Source organism: Scomber scombrus, chromosome 12, assembly GCF_963691925.1.
Source record: "Scomber scombrus chromosome 12, fScoSco1.1, whole genome shotgun sequence".
Lineage (NCBI taxonomy): Eukaryota > Metazoa > Chordata > Actinopteri > Scombriformes > Scombridae > Scomber > Scomber scombrus.
Genome location: NC_084981.1, coordinates 19,638,072 through 19,658,487, shown reverse-complemented (window position 1 = coordinate 19,658,487; position 20,416 = coordinate 19,638,072). Strand labels below are relative to the sequence as shown.

General features: G+C 37.9%; 1 protein-coding gene across 2 annotated transcripts in view; it reads left to right on the top strand.

Annotated features, from left to right (window-relative positions):
• grid1a (glutamate receptor, ionotropic, delta 1a) overlaps window positions 1-20,416 on the top strand; it is a 245,890-nt gene that overhangs the window by 192,183 nt on the left and 33,291 nt on the right. For both annotated transcript variants that reach the window (XM_062430181.1, XM_062430180.1), the window contains 4 exons: window positions 4,079-4,132; window positions 13,886-14,059; window positions 17,143-17,304; window positions 18,419-18,538. In XM_062430181.1, the coding sequence (XP_062286165.1) occupies window positions 4,079-4,132; window positions 13,886-14,059; window positions 17,143-17,304; window positions 18,419-18,538 (510 nt within the window). The remainder of the gene's footprint in view (window positions 1-4,078; window positions 4,133-13,885; window positions 14,060-17,142; window positions 17,305-18,418; window positions 18,539-20,416) is intronic.

Sequence of the window (20,416 nt, the reverse complement as noted above, 5' to 3'; positions counted from 1 at the left end):
ATGTCCCTACAGCTCTACCTTGAGCAATGTAGCCCTCATTTTCTCTGGGGGTGCGCGAAACATTAGTGAAATATTTCCTGTTTTGTTTTTTTACAGGACCTCTAACACATTTGAGATGCCACTTGCAGTGTGATGAATGCCTGTGTTACATAAATTAAAATTGTGATATGTGTAAAATCAAAGCTACTTTTGGCCTCTATTAGCACTACAATAGCAGTAGCATTGTTAGTTTTTTGTTTGTTTGTTTTTTTAAACTTCAGTGGGGACAAAAATGTATCTCACTCATAGTGATTTATGCTGCTTCGCCCATAGACTATATAGAATATCTAAAATAAAAATATACTGTACACTCTCACACATACTGGACACTGTCAGCGCTCTCGAGAAGACACTGCATCTAGGCTACGAGATGATCCTTGGCAGGCTCATCATATCAATAACCCAGTCTTACAAGCTCGTCTCACCTTCTGAAGCTATGGTTGATGGCTGCATCAAGCTGGGATACTTTGGTAAATGGAGAGAGGGCTGAAAGTGGCTCGCTGTCACCACAGATAAGTCATATCACTGTAGAGTTTGCCCTGACATTAGAGATTTGGGTCCATATATTCAACAGAGGCTCCATATCGACTCTGCATTCATTAATGGTATAAAAACATAGTCAGCAAAAAAATTAAATCACAAAATAAGCTGACATAGAAAGTGCCAGTGCCACATGAAATGCATAGAAATTTTGTAGAGAAGACGAGAGACTGCAATTGAAAAGGCAGCGGATAACAGTGCAGCCTCTTGGAGAAAACACAATGAGAAGAGTTTAAAAGCAACTGAGAATTGCATGCATACAGCCTACAGTATATCATCTGCCAAAAAGACCTCTCATTTAAAATCCAGGCACAGCTGGTGGAACTGCAATAACTCAACAGTGTAAATCTTGGATGTATGCTGTATTCTGACAAGGCTTGTAATATTCTCATGTTCATTGAACATAAAATGTCAGCTCAGCTCGTGGACTTCATCGAGAACTTGATAAGTTTACTATTCTCATTGAGTGAGTCAGTGTCAGACATAACATGCCTGATTATCTATATTTGAATTCCTTATGGAAATACTTCAAATTCTTTCAACTTGTTGAACTGCAGTCATACACTGGGGCCATCTTTGACATCTGAATGCAAACCTTTGAAGGGCATCTCTGAAGGCATGTTATGCTTGCAGCTTGTTGGCTTTGCAACTGATGGGGCTGCTGCTTAGATGGGTTGATACTGAGGAGCAGCCACACTTCTACATGAGAAGATTAACCTTAACCTGACCTTCACTCACTGTATGAATGACTAGTTAGACCTTGTGGTCAATGATGTTGTGAAACATATTATAGAAGTGAATCACTGTCAGATGTTCATTGACTCGCTGTACTTATTTTTTTTCAAAGCGAGCTTGAGTCTGCAGCTTCCCACTTGGGGATGCACATTTGCAGGATATGTTGCTTTTTTTGGTGGAGATGGCCTTAGTAAAAGATGCACTGAAGACCCAGCAGGCCTTATCCTTGGTTATTTAGAGGAGAGATGCCACAGCCATCAGTGCCAATACTGAGGTGGATGTTGCATTAAGAACTTAAGGAAAAAAATGAAATTATATATGTTAAAGGGAGTGATTGTGTCTTAGCCAAGAGACAGACACCATCTGAAGACACAGGTCATTTGTGAATGATTTTTGTTTCCCTGCCTAACAACATTGAGTGCAGGCTAGATAACAACAGAATTATTTCTGCAGCAGCCTCTCTAAATCCGTCATCTTGGCATTCTTATGAAGACAAGTGCCTCCTATATGAAGATGACAAAGATTTCTCACCATACACCATGCTATTGAGGCTGCAACCAGTCCCATACTCCTCAAGGAATTATATGAATTCAACTGTCATGGTGTCACAGGAGAGAATCTCTGTTAAGTGCTCACCACTGTCTCCACACTCCCAGTGTCAACAGCCAAGTGTGTAACAGGATTCAGTGCCATGAACCATATTCTCACAGACGATAGAAATAGAATGAATGTCTCCACACTGAACAGCCTGCTGTTCATCTCAGTAAATGGATCAGGGACTGTCTCCATCCCTGCTCAGAGATTTGCAGAGATGTGGATCGAAGAGGGAAGACACGCCACAAATATGACCCCATCCACAGAAAGGCATAGAAAAAAGACAGAAGTCTGTTTTACTCTGACATGTAGGCATGTATTGTATTTGTTTTTATAGTGACAGCACATTGTGTTATTGCATGTTGTGATTATTTTCTATTCAATGCTGAAGTTTGCTGTGCACTATGCATGGAGCTGAATTAAACAGTGCCTTGCAAGAAGGAGTATTCAAGTGTATTGGTACACCTGACAGAGTGGTGCTATCCATGGTACTGAAATAAGCATTGGAGTATTAATTCTAGCATTTAAATTAGTATTTGCCCTTTTATTTTATTGTTTATGATTGTATCCCTTAACTGTCCGGATGAGGACAAGACAGGGCATGTGTTTTTGTTTGTTTTTTTAATGTTGGTCCAAGTATAATATGAATATCATTTAATTTAGCTGAATGGTTTCACCAGCAAACAAGATCTGCACTATACAAGACTGAAATAACCCCCCCCCATTGGCAAAGAATAACTGCTACTAAGTTTCTCTTTTAAGTCCAGCATCTGCCTGGTGTATCATTGCATTCATTGATTATGTCGGCCTATCCATTTAAATTTCAGAGCAGTTTTGAAGGCAGTTGGCCTCTCTCTTTAATTTTAAGTACGAGATGTGACATTTCAACCGTGGAGGTAAATATTGCCCTTGCACTAGTATGGTCCTCCTGCAGTTTGATGAGATCAATCTGGAAATGAGAGGGGCATTAAAATCAAATCATGACTCTTCCAAGGTTAGAAGATCGATTGGCAGCTTTTGGCGCTGTGCTTTGCACCAGCTATTATTGATGAGCATAGTTTTGTTGAGTAAGAATGCAGCAGGGTTTCGTCAGTTATATGTTGGAACATCAGTCTTCATTGCTTTGTGTGAAAGGAATTTATTTAGACACTAATGGTAGTAATTTGCAGGAGAGGGCATGCATTGAGACATTAAGCATGACAGATGTCAAATGTGTGCAGTCTCATGACATGAGGAGGAAGTCCATAAAGAAATGGATGGTTTACTGAATTTCCAAGGTGTGTTATTTTCATCTGTGCCGAGAGGTTTTAGGTCACTTCTAAGTGACTGGGTTACAGAACTCTCTGGTAGCCGAATGGTTGTAGCACATAACAGAACTGCAACACTCATCCTTTGATTCCAGCCAGTGACCTTTGTTGCATGTCTTTTCCCATGTTTTCTTTCACTACCAGTTGACTATCGACTATCGAAGTAACCATGTTACAGTCTGCTTTCTGTTGAAACCTGATCATCTAAACGTCAAGTACAGTAGATGAAGGTATAAGATTAGAGAAATCTAATTTCCACTAACTAGATTGCTTATGAGAAAAGCCAATTTCTCAGCCATGTATGTTTACACATTTGCTTAACACTAGGACTGCCAGCCTTCTAGCACCATACAGGTTCTGCAATGGTCTGCCAGACAATCATATTTAATTAATAAACATGCAAAATGGAAAATCTTCCTTCCCTACCTAATGGTAATAATGTGTATTATGGTGGTCAGACACATAAACGCTCAGGAATCTTGTATATTTTATTTTAGTACCTTCTAGGCTAGTGTTAACAAATACTTCAGATCAGGAAAGTATAAAAGACATTGTTATGATTAGAAATGTCAATGTCTGACTAAAACTGAAACTCTCATGAAGCAGCCACTTTATGTCTAAATAAGGTTGCCACTGTTAATTTGACTACTTGCAAAATAGTTGAGTGACGCTAGTCCAAATGCTCTGATACACACACACACACATTAAGGGGACCTTTTCTTTTTCTCAAGTGCCCACGACATGACTGTGTAAATAGATTTACATGGACTATTGTAAGACTTCAAAGAATTGCACACAAGGTTCTTAAAATCTCCTCCTCTCTCTGTCTCTCCCCCTCTTTCTCTTTTTATTTATCATTGCAGGCTGTGGAAACCAACCTGGCATCCAAGGACAGTCACTGGGTCTATGCCAATGAGGTGAGGCCAAACATAACACACTTACACACCTGAGTGAATTCAGACTTTAGTCTCAGTTTGCCTCTGTCAACCCAGAGTCTCACATGCTGCCAAGGCACGCATAAACACACAAAAACCTATAACGCTGCCACTTTGTACACTTTCATATTCACTTAGATTAGCAGCACATCATTCATTTTTATTTTATCTTGACTGCTTGGGGAACTTGGCCTTTATTTGATATTGTAAACTTGCTTCCCTTCAACTGTTGATGTTAGCATGTCTTTCCCCCTCCATACCAGTACTGTGACTGACATTGACCTAAATGGTCTTCCAAAGTGGCTGTAACAGCACAAAATTCAGGTGCACTCTGTGAATACAGAACAGTGGACTCTTAGCTTTAGTGCATTTCCATTGATTCAAAGGGGGCAGTCATAGGATTGGCCCAATACTAAAAGCAGTGGATGAAAGACATTAGATAAAAGGTTGTTCTCTGTTGACCGACCTGAAATATTAGCATTGTTGTTGGTAATAGCAGCTCTCTTTCTAATACACGCACACCCTCACACATACATCACATACATCAATGTCCATGTATTTTCATTTTGATATATCACTGCCTCACTTACAGGAGCATGTCACTTTAACCTGTGCTCAACATCCAAAACATGACACATATTGATCCCTAATCCATATAAGCATGATTAATGTGTGTATGTTACCTAGATAGCAATGTTGTTTAAGCAACATATATAGAATTATTCAGAAGCTATAGTTGTGGGTAGAAAACTGTATTAATTCTTAATACAGAAACTGAAAACCCATTTTGGCCACAATTCACATTAGAAGGTAACCACTAACATACTTTTATGCTGTCATGTATGTTTTAGTCATGAATTCATGGTGCAATTTCTCAGTTTATTTCAGTAGCTTAAATATTGATTTACAAAAGTTAATGAGGCCCAGTGTGTTGAAAACCTTCTGGTATCTGGAAGCCTAAATTACCTCATCTTAGACTATAATGAGCTTTTATAAAAATAACAACCTTGTATTAAAACATACAAGGTTGTTCATTATCACCATGCATTTCAGTATACACATGGCTAAAATATTGATTTACAACAGCTAATCAAGCCTAGAGTTCTTTTAAACTTTTTCTTGTGTCTGGTAACTTTATTTTGTTCATATGTTTCAGAACATCAATCAATCAGACTTACTTTATATAGTGCTTTTCATGCAAAATAGCATTACAGGGTGCTTAACAATACAATAGAAATACAGCAATATAATGAAAATACAACAATACAGTGATAGATTAAAATAAAATGGATTAAGAGAATGCTAAACCAAAACGATATGTCTCAAGATTTCTTTTACCCTAGATACCTAAATACCGTTTCTCTGTAGTCTTTTGTACTCACCAACTAAAAGGCCAGTGCCAGAGGATCTGAGTGATCTAGAGGGAGCATACATTAAAAGCATGTCTGACAAGTATTCTGGCAATAGTCCATTGAATGGTATTAATACAAAGATCTTAAAATCAATTCTAAAACTGACAGGAAACCAATGAAGGGCTTTTAGGAAAGGTAAGATGTGTACTCTCCTTCTTGTCTTGGTCGGTACACACACTGCTGCATTCTGAATGATCTTTAGCTTATTTATAGCTTACTTGGGTCGACCAGAGCTTGGGAGCATTGCCGTAATCAAGTCTGCTAGTGATAGAAGCATGCACAGTAAAGCACTCTGCCTGGGTGAGAAATGATCACTGTGGAAATAGTTATTTCTAAGGTAATTAAAGGCAGTTTTAGTGATAACTGTTGTGAGATTCAAAATTCAAATCAGGGTCTAGAAGTACACCATGATTTTTTGCTAGGAGTTTGCTGTTTTGTGCCAGGGATTTAAGTTAATGCACAGTATCTCTTTCTGGACCTTAAATAATTAAAACCTCTTCATCATCTTTGTTCAATCGCTAGCAATAATGTGACATCCACAATTTCATATGATCAATGCATTGAACCCTTTATCAACAGGGATGATGTCATGTGGTGAAGAGATGTACAGTTTATCTATCAGCTTTGCTGATGATATTTCCCAGCGACAGCATATAGAGACTGAATAATATAAGTCCCAGAATTGAGTCTTGAGGAACCCCCCATTTTATGTTAGTGTTAGCCAAACAGTGGTCACCAAGGGAGACAAACTAGTCTCTGCTGGACAGATAAATCAGTACTGGGAAAAATACCAGTCAGCAGGGAGTGGCTTATAATTGCTGGCACTTCTTCCTATGGACAATTAAACACAGTCTTGGAAAAAGTCACATGAGCAGGTGGAGGGTTTTGATTGCATTACTCTATTCCTGAGCATTTCCTTATCAACAGCAGCAAAATCATTCATAGCTGTCTTAGGCAAAGGTAAAGTGTCCAAAGACAGCAGCACACACACAGTCTTTATAACATGGTTAGATTCAGCCTGATTTTTGTTATCTTGTCCCTGAGAAATGATGCAAACTCCGCACATTTCGATGATGAGGTGATGAAAGAGGCTTTTTGGAGGTGGATTTATGAGGCTGTCAATAATTGAGAAAATCATTCTGGGATTATTATGATTTTTAGAAATCAGCTGTGAGAAATGAGGTTGTCTTGCATTTCTAATTGCTTTGTTGAAGTTAGTGAGGTGTTCTTTAAAATGTCATAATGGACTTGCAGCTTAGTTTTTCTCCACTGACACTCGTCTTGTCTACAGTTTTTCTTTAAGTTAATAATATCCCTAGTTCCCCATGGTGGTTTCTGTTTAGATTTAATCTTTTTAAGTCTGACTGGTGCTATGGCATCAGTGATAGTCTGTAGCTTATTATTAAACGTGTTGACAAATCATCACAAGTGGAAGGAAGGATCTGTGGGGGATGATATTAATATGATTTATGAAATTTCCAGCATCTTCAGAGGTAAGATAACTTTTCCTAACAAACCGTTCACTAACAAAGCTGGATGATGATAACGACGCAGAGAAAAAATGCAGTAGCATTCTGACATTGCCAAGTCATTTACAGAGGATACATCAATCCTTGAGGGATAATTAGATCCAACGTGTGACGGTGGTTTTGAATCAGCCCATTAATATGTTAAATAAAATCCATAGAGCTCAACCCATATAGGAACTCAGCAGCTATAGAGTCAGCCACATAATCCACATGTAAATTAAAATCACAATAATGTTGTCATAATTGGTATTGACAATAGACAACATTTCGGTGAAGTCATCTCAAAAGATAGGACATTGTTGAGGGGATGGGGGGGTGGGGATTTTTACAGTATAGCATGATTTTCAAAGAAGCAAAAATCACCAATAGACATTTCTACAGTTTAGGGTATCAGCAAATGTTAAGGCTGTCTCGCTGCCCCTTTTTCTACCATGCCTTGCAGAATGCTCAAAAGCATTGCATTGCAATTGGACATCTCAATAAGAACAACAAAATAGGCTTTTGTAGCCTGAAAAAAACATAAGAAACGGAGACTGTAATTTTTAATTTAAAGCAGTATTCACATTCAAACTCATGTATTCCTTCCAGTCAATTACCACAGACCCCCACCAAGACATTTGCTTTAATTGCATCAGGCTCAGGGAAAGTACGTATGGACAAATGGCATGTTAATTTCTGTGGCATTCCCTCAATGGTTGAGATGATGTGGCTTCTCGTGGAGTTATCTCTACTTCTTACATATTTAAAGGGAAAGAAAGTTCCTTTTTGTATCTGTAGAACTATGATATGTATCTTTCATGATCTTTTTTTATTTCCCCACCCTTCTCTCAATATATCATTTTCATTTTCCTCTGCCCACTCTCACCGTTTCTTTATTTGTAGACAATGAAAAGTTTTGCTTTATCCTTGCTTTTCTATCTCACTATAAGTGTTTATCCTTTTCTCCTCCCTCTTCTTTCTCTCTCCCTTTCATTTAATCTCCCAAGATAATCTACCCATGAACCTGACCGTCACCTTGAAATGAGAATAACATGTTGCAAAGACTAAAATGAAAATTCAATTACTCAATTAAAAAAAAAACCTTGAAAATGGAAAAAAATGAACTGAAAACAGACAAAGACAACTTGAAATTTCTAAGCATCTAAATCCACCTTTTTTTTTTGTTGCTGTTTTTGCCTTTTTTTTGCTTATATTTTTTATCTACAATATTCATCAATTGAATCATTTATCTAAAATTATGTGTTATTTATAAAAGGGAAGGAGAGCTAATTTGTTTGCATTAGCCTGTGATTTGATTTATCATAATCCCGTAACATGGCTGACGGCACAAAGAATATGCATGAGAGTTTTTTTCAAACACGCCAGAGGATTGACCGTTATGATCAGAATAAGATTCTCGGATTTGCAGAATGTTTTTATTAAATTATCTTTTTTAAATGATTTTACAAATGGCGACAACTATGAATCACTCTCCTTTCACAGCAGCAGCTCGTGAATTCTGTACTCCCTTCTTACTAAACTATTCTGTTTCCTGCACTAAAGAAAATCCTGTTAGCCTGACCAGATTCAGTCTGGTTGTGTCACAGACTCCTGCAGGGAAATAACAGCTTTCCATGTTACCTCTTGCCACCCTGTATGCACTAGCAGTCCCTGCGGACACTTGCTCCTATTGAGCAGCCTGGTCATGACTGAGTTGTGACATTCATTTTCACCAGGTGATCTTGAGGCTCACTGTACTGTGTAGCCAGCCCACCGCGTCAGCTCCCCAGGCTCCCACCAGCCTTTACAACCCACACAGTCAAAGAGAGGTCGCACATTTCATTCAACTCTCACAACAAGAGGATATGCTAATCCGCCACCAGTGGCAGCATGTGGAACGATGAATGTAGTTGTCAGGCTTGAAATGTGATAAGAGCACAGAGTGAGATGGATGAAGATGGAAGACAATGATGATGAGTGACTATGATCACAAGTTGAAAAACATCAAGGTGTTGCAGACTTAGAGATAAACAAAAAGAAATAGAACAGATGGTGTGCAATGGTAAGTCAGTGTTTTTATTCAGGGCTGACATTACACTTACAGCAGGAAGTGATAGTATTACATACATTACAGATTGACGATTTATAAAAATGTAATAAAAACAAGAAAGAGGTTAAAGACTGTTGATTACAAATGGATGTCATATTTGAAGAGGTACTCCATAAATGTAGTATTGTCCTTTATGAACTTAAATCCCCAGAAAGAAAAAAAAATTCCAATAATAGAACTCAGTAGTGTCTTTCATTACATCTTTCCTGGATGTTATATGCCCACGTCTTTCAAACTTGACATTCCCAGTTTGCAGAAAGGGTTTCTGTTTATAAATGTATAAAAACCAAGCCCGAGGAAGTGATGTCACCCAAGTCATTTTCTTAGACTTGACAAAGCCCCCCTCCAGAGTCACCACACACATTATACAACTGTCATGTAAAATAGTTTTGAGTGAAACAATGAACTATTCTGTCAACATAAACTTTTCTTCTGTTGCAAAATGTTTATTGTTTGACACTGACACTAATACAAACTAAATGAGTGGGTCATGATGGCACACAGTTCATGAGCCCTCAGGGAAACCTATTTAACAAATATCAACATAATCTTGAAATTTGGAAAAAAAAAAAAAAAGAAGAAGAAGAAAGCCTTTGAAATTGGAGTGTAAGAAGTGCAGCTGGATTTGATATGAGCATGAATACATGAGGATGACAGGCAGGCATACATCCCCTAAACCACCCACTAAACCAGGGGCTGCAGCTGCTAGCACACAGACGGTTGTCTGCATCTGACACTGTCTAGTGGACTCAGATGGATTGCACATCCTGGGGAGATTTGTTGTTGTTTTTTCCTTTCCTTTTTCCTTCAAGGCGGGACGGTGACACCTCTGAATGTTTGATGGATTAGGTGGCTGTGCCTGCTTTGACAGACAGAGTCGAGGAGGACAGTCATGATATGACTGATGTCTTCGGTAACTGCCCATCAAGCAACTGAAATACAAAACCCTATTTTACTGACGCAGTCTCGACCACACCAGAATTTGATCAGGAGGATGGATTACTAAAGAGGCCATGAATGAGATTTTTTTAAAATATTATTTTTCATCTTCTCTCTTAAAGCGTATTGCTTATTCAAAGTACTCTATAATATTGCATTTATTGAAACACTGGATTTTCTGTTATGATCCTTTGTACCATTTACCACTGTGAGCATCCATGCAGAAATCTAGTTCAGCTGTCAGAGAATGATGCACTAACTCACAAATGGTGACCATAAGAGTCATCCGGCCACATGGTCATAAATCTAAGGGACCCCAGACAGGCGATTCCCTTCACTAACCACCTTATCTAAATGTTATAGCAGTTTTAGTCATTTTTATGTCACTGGGGTTATAAAGTGGGCAATTTAAATTACACACAGCACGTTTCATTGAATAAGACACACTACATCTCCAGGCTGATACAGTATGTAATTTCCACCATTGCAATACAAACCTAAACGCTACCACAAGTACAGGTATCTACACTTAACTGTCAGGTGTCTCAACAATGAACTGTGTAAAGGGGTGGCTACTGTAAAAGTTAGTGTATTAATTAACACAGTAACAATGCTATTCGCCTTGTGTGCAAGTCCATGTTTTTACACTTGCAGATTAATGATTTTCTGCCTCAAAACAAACCTACTTGCACAGAGCTGGTTGAAGTGGTGAAGCTACACTTATGTTAATGCTGATCAGGAAATCACGCTGCATTTCAGATTGCTCAGACCACATGTTATTACAGATGGTCCTCCCCTCCAAGAAAGTCAATTACTGAGAGTGATCAGGTTATTGATTTTTTTATTGTTGTAAGTGGTGACAGTTTTGTGTGCATGGAAATGTACCTAGTATGACTAACTGAATGCATAATCTTTTTAATTAACTGGTAAATTATTGGTAGCAGTAATAGTTCCACAAAATTAGTAAAAAATAACCTCATTACAAATGACAATGATTCCTCCTGCATTCCAACTCCAAAAATGAGTCACACCTGTGTGCACATGGCATAGTTGACAGTTATGCACCCACTATTGGATATTTTAGTAAAGTAATAACTACGTTGGAAGTAGACATAGTTACCACCTTATTAGTTGCAATGAGTTTACTTAACTAATCAGGTTTTAACTGGTTCTCAAATCAATGTTACTAAAATTCAATAAAACCAAAGCTTGATCATAATAAGCATGATGTCACATCTCTCCTGTCTTTGTCATATGCAGTGTTATATGATTCCAGTTATGGTACTTGATGATCAATTTTCAACACAACAGCACTGTCTGAGCAGCACATGGGATTGATTTAATTGCGAACCTCTTCAATATTACCTTGTGTTATTTGTTGCTTGTTATGTCTGAAACAGTTTTTTTCCATTGCAAAAGGACAATAGGACCCCAAGTCCCAATCTCATCACCATGCAACTAGATGATTAAGTTACAATACACAAACAGGACATAAAAAAGACATGTATGCATTTAAGAGGCAAGAGCAACTTTTTAATATTGTCATATACATAGTGCGTTGTTCTGCCTCTATGACTCCTATTACTTCTCAATTTAGTTTCCTGCAGCTTCAAAAAAAAGAAGGGAAAAAAAGCACCTTAACTTCTAATTAAATCACTGTCATTATTACTGGTACATTTTTTATTTATTTCTAGTGAAAGATTAATGACATTCACTGAGCAGCACAAAGAGGATAATTTAGCCTATCTGTCAACTGAACTTGATTTGATTAATGTATTTTGGTTGTCATCTGACATTGAAACATGGCCGTGCTGTATTCACGTTTTCTGAATTTGAGTGGGTAACCTCCAAAGAGCTTAACACCTGAATTGATTTTGTGATAACTGTATATTTTAAATCAAGCATAAATAATTTATATTGGATGCTTGTGTCCAGAAAAATTAAGAATTGGTATTGTGCCATTTTGACTTGCTTGTATGTTCCCATTTGTAATGCTTCTTTAGTGCCTCTGGGTTCAACTATGCATGCGATGACCATAGCAATCCCACACCGCCTTGGTGTGTCTATCTTTATGCTTTTTATGCATTAATGGATTATCTTTGTCTCTCTAATGTACAAGTAGAATACATCATAGTGGTGTCCAACTTGTGATTTAATGGTCTGTACTTTCTCCTCAAACAGAGGTTAAAAGGCACACGTTTCGTCAGCCATGTCCCATTGGTCAGTGTCAGTGCTGGGTCAGGTTATGACACAAATGTCACCTGTGATGGTGACAGAACACTTGGACTGGATGGCACTGGGAGTTATTAGCTTGGACGTGAGGGTTCAGCTCTGTGAACTATGCAGCATAATTTCTCTGATTAATGTGTCATGGCAACTCATGAATATTCATACTTTCCACCTGAGTGACTGTCAAGAGTCAGAGGATAAAACTAGATGAGCTAGAATCAGCTGAGGAGTGTTTTACTCATGCTGTACACAGATGAAACATCTGGGAATAGTGTCTCTGCAAGAGCCCATGTTATCAATGTGGTTTGCGACAATAAAATGAAGATGAACATAAGATATATATTAGAAAAAGGCAGAAAAAGAAGAGAATTTAAAAGGTTTTTAAACAGATTTAACCAAAAAGCACTTTGACAAACCATTTGAAAGACAGCAAGATTGACTAAGTAAGAGTGATGGCAAGATAATAAGAAATTGAAATCATCATCCGGATGAAAGAAGAAAGGCACTGTGTAAAGAAAGAAAGACAGGAGAAATTACACTGAGAGAGGACAGAGACCAGCAGTAATAGCTGAGAGGTCGATGCGAAAGGGGAGAGCTCAAAATGTCTGATTAGAAAAACAGTTAGGGAGCATGGATTCGGGCATGTGTGGTGAAGGATTATATCAACCCACAGCTGTTTAAGTTTTGACCAGACAGTAACCTCATAGCTTCATTGTACGTTAGTATATGAACCCGACGTTTCCCAAGAGACTCACTGTCCGCTTCAGCATTGACCATTGTCCTGATCTGGAGACAAGCAGGCAGCTCATCTTCTCATGAATATTGATCTGACCCTTCACAGGGTAGATCCCCAGTGACCCTCCACACATGCAACTCCCCACAGAAAGGGGCCATGGGTCAGCTGTGTTATTATTGTTAAGTATATACTTGAAATGTTCATTGATTCGTCAGTCCAGTGTCAATAGCAAAATAATGAGTTTCCTAGATGATAAATTCTTGATGACATAAAACGTGATAAAATCTGAAAATATGCTACAAAAATTGCAGTTTTTTCAGTATGTGAGTCTGTGTCTTTTGGCCTTAAACCACAACTCATTCACCAATTGAAAACAGGGACAATGATAGGATAGAAAACATATGTAAACTTAGTTGAATAGTGATAATATACAGTGAGTTTAAGTCCTACAAATAGAAACAGAAAAAAATCTAAAGCACCTCAGTTGATATTTTAAACTGTAGCTTCTATCTGTTGAGACTATCCTCACTTCATCTCATCTTGTCTCATTTCTAATTGCTCTGTTCCCCCTGAACTGTCATCTAATATTTTAATTCCTTAAAAAGGAGAAACAGCCATTTAAACCCCTCAGAGGTTTTGCTTCTTAATCCAAACTCTTTTTTAAACTGCTAATTCATAGTTTGTGTCATGATTCCTCACTACACAAACAAATCCAATTGGATTTTTATTTTTTAAATGCTACTTTCAGTCAGAGGGAAGACCTCTCACACTAAAATCCTCCTGTGTCATCTTTGTCTTCAGGAGGTGAGTGATTCAGACATCATGGAGCTGGTTCATAGCTCTCTGGGGCGGATGACCATCATTCGTCAGATCTTCCCATTGTGGAGGGACACCAACGTTCGCTGTATGAGAAACAATCATCGGATCTCCTCCCTGCTGTGTGACCCACAAGAAGGCTATCTGCAGTCCCTGGAGGTAAAACCACTTAAGTCTTACTGGTGACAAGTATGAATTGTGGGTCCACATCTACTTTTATGTTATTTTACTAAATTTACATTTATTAAATAGAGAAGATAAAGATATGCATCAAAATACAAATGGTGATAGGCAATCATAACACATGTGTGCTAAATGTTTTTAATTTTTGCAGAAGAAACAGCTGAAATGTCAGAACATTTTTCTCATCTGGACTTTGAACCTCACCAAAAACTACTTACTCCTTGGTGCATGGGCTAAACCTTTACCAAATTACACTTAAAAGAGGTTAGGTTTTAAAACAGGTTTATAAAGATATCCCGCTGAACAAAATACACAAAAACAAAATGAATAAAAAAACAAACTCTACAGAACAACCAAAAATACATTTGCAGTTGTGAAACATCTGTCAGACATGAACATAATTTATATTACATATACATAAAATTAACAAAGAACACTGTCTCCTATTTTAAGCTCTACACATAAAATCTGCCAGAAAAAAGGTTCCCTTCCAAAAAAAGTTCTTATAATCATCAAACCAAAAGAACTCATACATTTTAAATGTGTATCTCTTAAATAGCAATGTAATGAGCAATAAAGTTAATTATGCGTTAATGATTATTAGAATATATTTTGACATAATGCAATGCATGCATAGAAAGAGACTAAGGGAAAAGAACTATAGATACATTCTGTTTCAACTGTGGCATCAATTGAAATAATTTTTCAGTTTGGAGTGATACTCTACTTAAAACCGTTTTTTGAGTGTCACCCACTTTAGCCTTGAAGGGTGGCACTTTCCTCACTGAAAGAAAGCAAAGCCTGTAGTCAGTTTGAAATTAGTTAGTTGCATTGCATTCCGATGGTGCCATTTTTTTCAAATAAAAGAAAAAGTATCAAAGCCTCACTAGAAAGTTCTCAAAGTGTAATCCATCTCCACTGTTCATGCATATCTTCAGAATCTTTTAGTCATAAATTCTCCAAAATAAGCTACTTCCGGCAGAGATTCTGAGCTTTGAGGAGCTGAATACACAACATGGAAGCAGCATGATGGATGATGCTGTATAGAGTATTCTACTAGTGGCAAGGTTGTATTTTTCCTGTTTTTTTTTGTGTGTGTGTGTTTTTTGTTTGTTTTTCATCCCTTTTGCTGCAAGTATTTATAGGACAGCAAGTTTATGCTTCAGAAACAACCACCATGTTTCAGCCACTTTCTATAGCAGCTAACAGGAGGGATACTTGTTATCAGCCCCAGTGACAGATTCATAAAACAAACGTGTTGTGGTCTTTTTTTCGCACATGTGCTGTAAGGGGTTATGAGCATGATCCCTGCTTGATCACACACATTTTTCACAGTTCCTGCAGCATATGCATGCAGCCATGATGTACTGTAGGACAGTACAGTGCGGTAAATGCTAGAGCGAAGGGCCACATGAATACAAATATTAAAGGATAATGTATGCAACTGAATATAGATTAAACTCCCTAGATAAGGTAATTATAATGGACATGGATGTCCATGAATATAAATGACTTGGGCTCAATGTGACTGGGGAATAAACGGCAGAGCAGATAAAATATAGTTTTAAAGTCAATAAAAGCTTGTTTCTCATTAATGTTTCAATTTGCTTAACACTGTTAATACACCCACACTTTAGAATGCCTAGAAATACCATATTATTTGTTGGTAAGCCTGAGATATATCAGTGGTGTAACACAGGTTTCCATGATGGAAAGTGCTGTATGCTCTAAAACAGACTATTTTATCTATGATTTGTTTTATGGATTTGTCAACCACAAAGACAAACAAAGGTAAATTCTGGATGATAATGAGGCTCAATAGAGAAGATCTGCCCTTCACTACAGTCACAGCTTTGTTATCTCTCTTACACAATGTCATTCTCTCCTTTGGGTCTTCAGAGTAACCTTGCTCACCCTGCCACTTATTACTTTCTACAGAGAGTTAAGAGCGCCATCTTGCACCTCTTAGACTTTTATTGTGCTCAATCCATCTGGAGTGCAATGGTTGTGTTCCCTGTAGCTCCATTGAAAAGTTCCCATTGCTTTTCAAACATACTCTGGACAGATGGCAAAAACATGTGGTGTGTGCACTCACAATTCTCTAAAATTCACATGAAGCAGGGTTAAATATCGGGTAATGGCAGTTTAAGCATTCATTAGAATAGTTAAACAATGAAGAGTTCAGAGCTTTCCTGTTTAAATCTTTTCCATAACTCTTTAACGCTGCTTATAACCTCGGGAATCCAGAGATAGAAAGTTGCCTTTCACCTGGACTTTACCATCAGTTTCTCACTGAATGACCTTGGGCCAAGTGAATTTTACTTGTGCAATGTCTTACCGCTGAGAGTCTAAACCTGTCATGAACTGAATGCCTGGAGTGGCAGCTAGGATTGCTTCCATGGATCTTCTGCTCTGGAAGGATTTCACTTCACTTGACCCAGAGGACCCATCAAATCCACTCTCACACCATGACATGAGGCAGTAGACATGTTTCCTGACAGGATGCACTGTAGTTGGAGGGAGACAGTTGAGTTCATGGCAGCTCTGAAATTCATTAAAGAAGGAAGATGACTGAACCATCAATAATTTGTGTTTTGGATGCACTACCTTTCCATTTTGCAAGTGTTGTTAAAGCCAGGTTGCTGCTGATTTCACTGTCATTCTTTAGCATTGTTGTGATACATAAAGAAACTGGGTCTTTGTGTCCCTACCACAAGGCAGCCATGACATTGTTAGGTAAAAGAAAAAAAATCTCTCACCAGTTGTCTTGGTGCTTTCCATTGTCTCTCCAAGCAAGGAGACAAGCTTTTTTTCCCTACTGAGATGTGTTTTTCCACCATCCAACCTCACACAACCAGACTAAGAAACAACTGCTTTAGTTTCAATGCTTCTTTCAAAATTGTTAATCATGTGAGATATTTGTTGGAGCCCTAAAAGCCAATATTTATTTTCTTTGTATTTTTTAGGTTTGCACACTGATCTGTTGTGCAGCACTGATAATAATAACAAAATACTAAAATGCATTTATTGAAAAATGTTTTGCCCTTTTCCTCAAACAGGTGTCCAACCTCTACCTGTACGACAGTGTTTTGATGCTGGCTAATGCCTTCTACAGAAAACTAGAGGACAGGAAGTGGCACAGCATGGCTAGTCTCAACTGCATGCGGAAGTCCACCAAGCCATGGAATGGAGGATGGTCCATGTTGGACACCATACAAAAGGTATAATTTATTTGTGTGTTTTCTTGTTTAACAAAGAAACCATTCCTTATATTTGCTGTGCATAGAAAAGATGAATGATTTCACCAATATCCTCTGATAGTGAATAATGTAACTAGTTATGGATTTACGGGAGAAGTATGAAGATGTTGTTTACACTTATAAACTTATAACTTCATATAAATGTCAATTGAACTATTATGATCCCTGCTGGTGACTCACATCAAATTCATATTCTTTTAAAAAAAATAAAAAAAAACCTCAAGCAAGCATATTATTAAATGTGATCTCCAGGTTTGGCTTCACGATGGGTTTGTGTTAGATTCTGGGGTTAAATTTATGCATGCTTATGCAACCCTCTCGGTTCTCCCATTGAAATAAGGCCACATATACTGATAGGTAGCTTGATTTCACCCATTCCAATGTGATAATGGAACTTTTCATTGTTGCAGTGTCAACACTGGTTTAATCTAGAGTGTGACATAAAATGACAGAGCGGGGCATGAAGAGACAACAAAGCAGTGGCAGTAATTCAAACCAAACTGTAAACTGCATTATACTGATTTGATTCCTTTTATAGTACATACTTATTTCAAAAATGCATCAGAATTTTCCATGAAAATTGATTTCACCTTGCCTACAAAATACAATTGGTCTCAAGTTATTAGATTCTGATAACCTCACAATTACAAACCTGGTCAAATGACTTAAGACACAAAAGGCTTTCGAGTGAACTGTTAAAGGTATCTGCATTAAACATACAGGGCAACAATTAATCATCAAGGACAAGTGGTTGATTATATTATGGAAAATGCCACCAAACCGTATTAAACATTTTTCCTAAACTATCTCTACTCAAAGAAAACAGGTAAGCCTTACTCATAATCGTTACAGAACAGACAATTAAATCAATGACAACATTTCATTTTGATAATCTCTGATGGAAAATATGTGCAAAGGTATTTTGTGTGTGCCAGTTAATGCCTAAAGGCTGTTTTTTCTATACCTATAGAATAGAAAAACAGAAATACAATAAAAACATTACCATCACTACTACTTCTCTTGTGTTCTGACATCTTCTCACACAGTTACTATTTTCTGGTTGCTGTTGTTACAGGGTCGGATCAGTGGCTTGACGGGACTGATGGACTTCCGTGCTGAGGGCTCTAATTCTCATGTGCAATTTGAAATTCTTGGAACCAGCTACAGTGAGACGTTTGGGAAAGATGTAAAACGGGTCAGTCCAGAATATTTTGTAGATTTTTTTATCTACTTATCTTTGAAGGAAACCCCATGGGACACTTATTAATCCTAATGTTTTAGACCAAGTGTCATAGTATAGCAATTAGAATAAAAATAAATAGTGAATTCTGTTTTACCCATGTTTAGCTCAGAGATTCGGTAGTAGTGGATTATTCTTCTTCTGTTTGTTAGTATATTGTATCCTGCGGCAGGACATCCCACCTTTCTCATTTCACAAAGTTAAGCAATTTTAAATGGACAAGAAGTCCATTTAAAGAAGGTAGGCAAATTTGCATGGACTTCCATAACTGTCCATTCTGTAGGTGTTGAGTGAACAACAGGTATTGTGAAACCACAGATGAAAGACATTATCTTGTTGTGACTACTTACTGTGTGAGGATCGAAATTAAACAATTCAATTAAACAATTTCTCATTTTCTCATGCCCCATGTGGCTCATGTATGTCCTCACAGGAAGAACAAAGATCTGTAGGACACCTGTCTTTAAGGATCAGAACCGAGTACCACTGGTACTAGAATTCCTGGGGTTTAATGGACCAATGTCCTAGAGCGCCTAATAGAAACAAATACTGTACAGAGGGTTTCCAACTGTCTATTTTTCCCCCATTTGCTGTTTGAATTGGGGTTTCATAGGCCATTGGTTCTCAATCTGCCGTTTTTCTTGTTTTTGGTTGTTTGTTTGTTTGTTTTTCTGCGATGTCAAATGTATGCAATTAACATGCTGGTGGGACAAAGAACCAGCTGTTCTCTGATCCCTGAGAGCCACAGTCCCAGGGCTTAACATTTGTCAGAGAGGTTTAAGTATGAGGATGCCCTCTACTGGAGCCCCTGAATTAACCTGATTAGTCAGCTATAATCTTCCATTTCAGCATACCAACCATCTTGGTTGTCATGAACTAAAAGTGAGTTGAGATAGTTGAGAAAAAATGTGACTGTGTTGTTAACAGTTGCAGCAAAAACAAAACAAAATAATATACTATTTCTACTTTGACTACTGTCAGAGTATGTTTGATGTGTTGCAATTAGATGAGCACAGACATTTACATGTTTTTACTAACAACAAAAAGGGTATGTGACTGACTCTTAAGTCTGAGCAAATTTTTTGTGAGTCTTTTGTTTGTGACAGACTGAGAGCATTATCTCTTCTCTTAGACATAATTTGTTTGTCGCTTTGGATGTCCTGATTCAGTCAGGGATTTCTTGCAGAATGAAGAGGAATTGAGTTTCTTGGCAATCTATGTAGAGCAGGACTGACCAGAAGCGGTAATGATGATTTAATCACCACTCAGCCTAACTGAAATCATGAAGCCAATTCATCATAACGTGGTCATTAGCATTAGCTAGGAAGAGATGCACTACACGCAGTGGCATGTGTTGATACACACACACACAAAGAGGAGTATTCAGACACATTAATGTGCACCAGCAGAGTCACACATTTATTCACAGCATGACACACACAAACATGTATTGTACACATTGTTTTGGAACTCGTATACTAAGAGCATGCAGCCAAACAAACACAGAACATAGGCCAGGGAGCAGACTAACATGTGGGCGCTTGTATCTCAAAATCATTAGAGGCAGAAGGGGACAGCAAGGCCAGATAATAGGATGCCAAATGCATTCAGTGCTGTTGTTCATTACCTGGCATGTCTATCTGTGTGTCTGCCCACTACTTGGCAGAACCATTTACTGAGAGAAAACAGATACAGATTCTGTTCCCTTAATAATAGGTTGCTCATATATACATTCAGTATTTTCCTTGCACCGTGTTGTGTAAAACTGCTGTCTGCCATCAAGAAAAGCCACGCCATTACATGGTTTCCTTGGCAATGGAATGTCATGTTCCT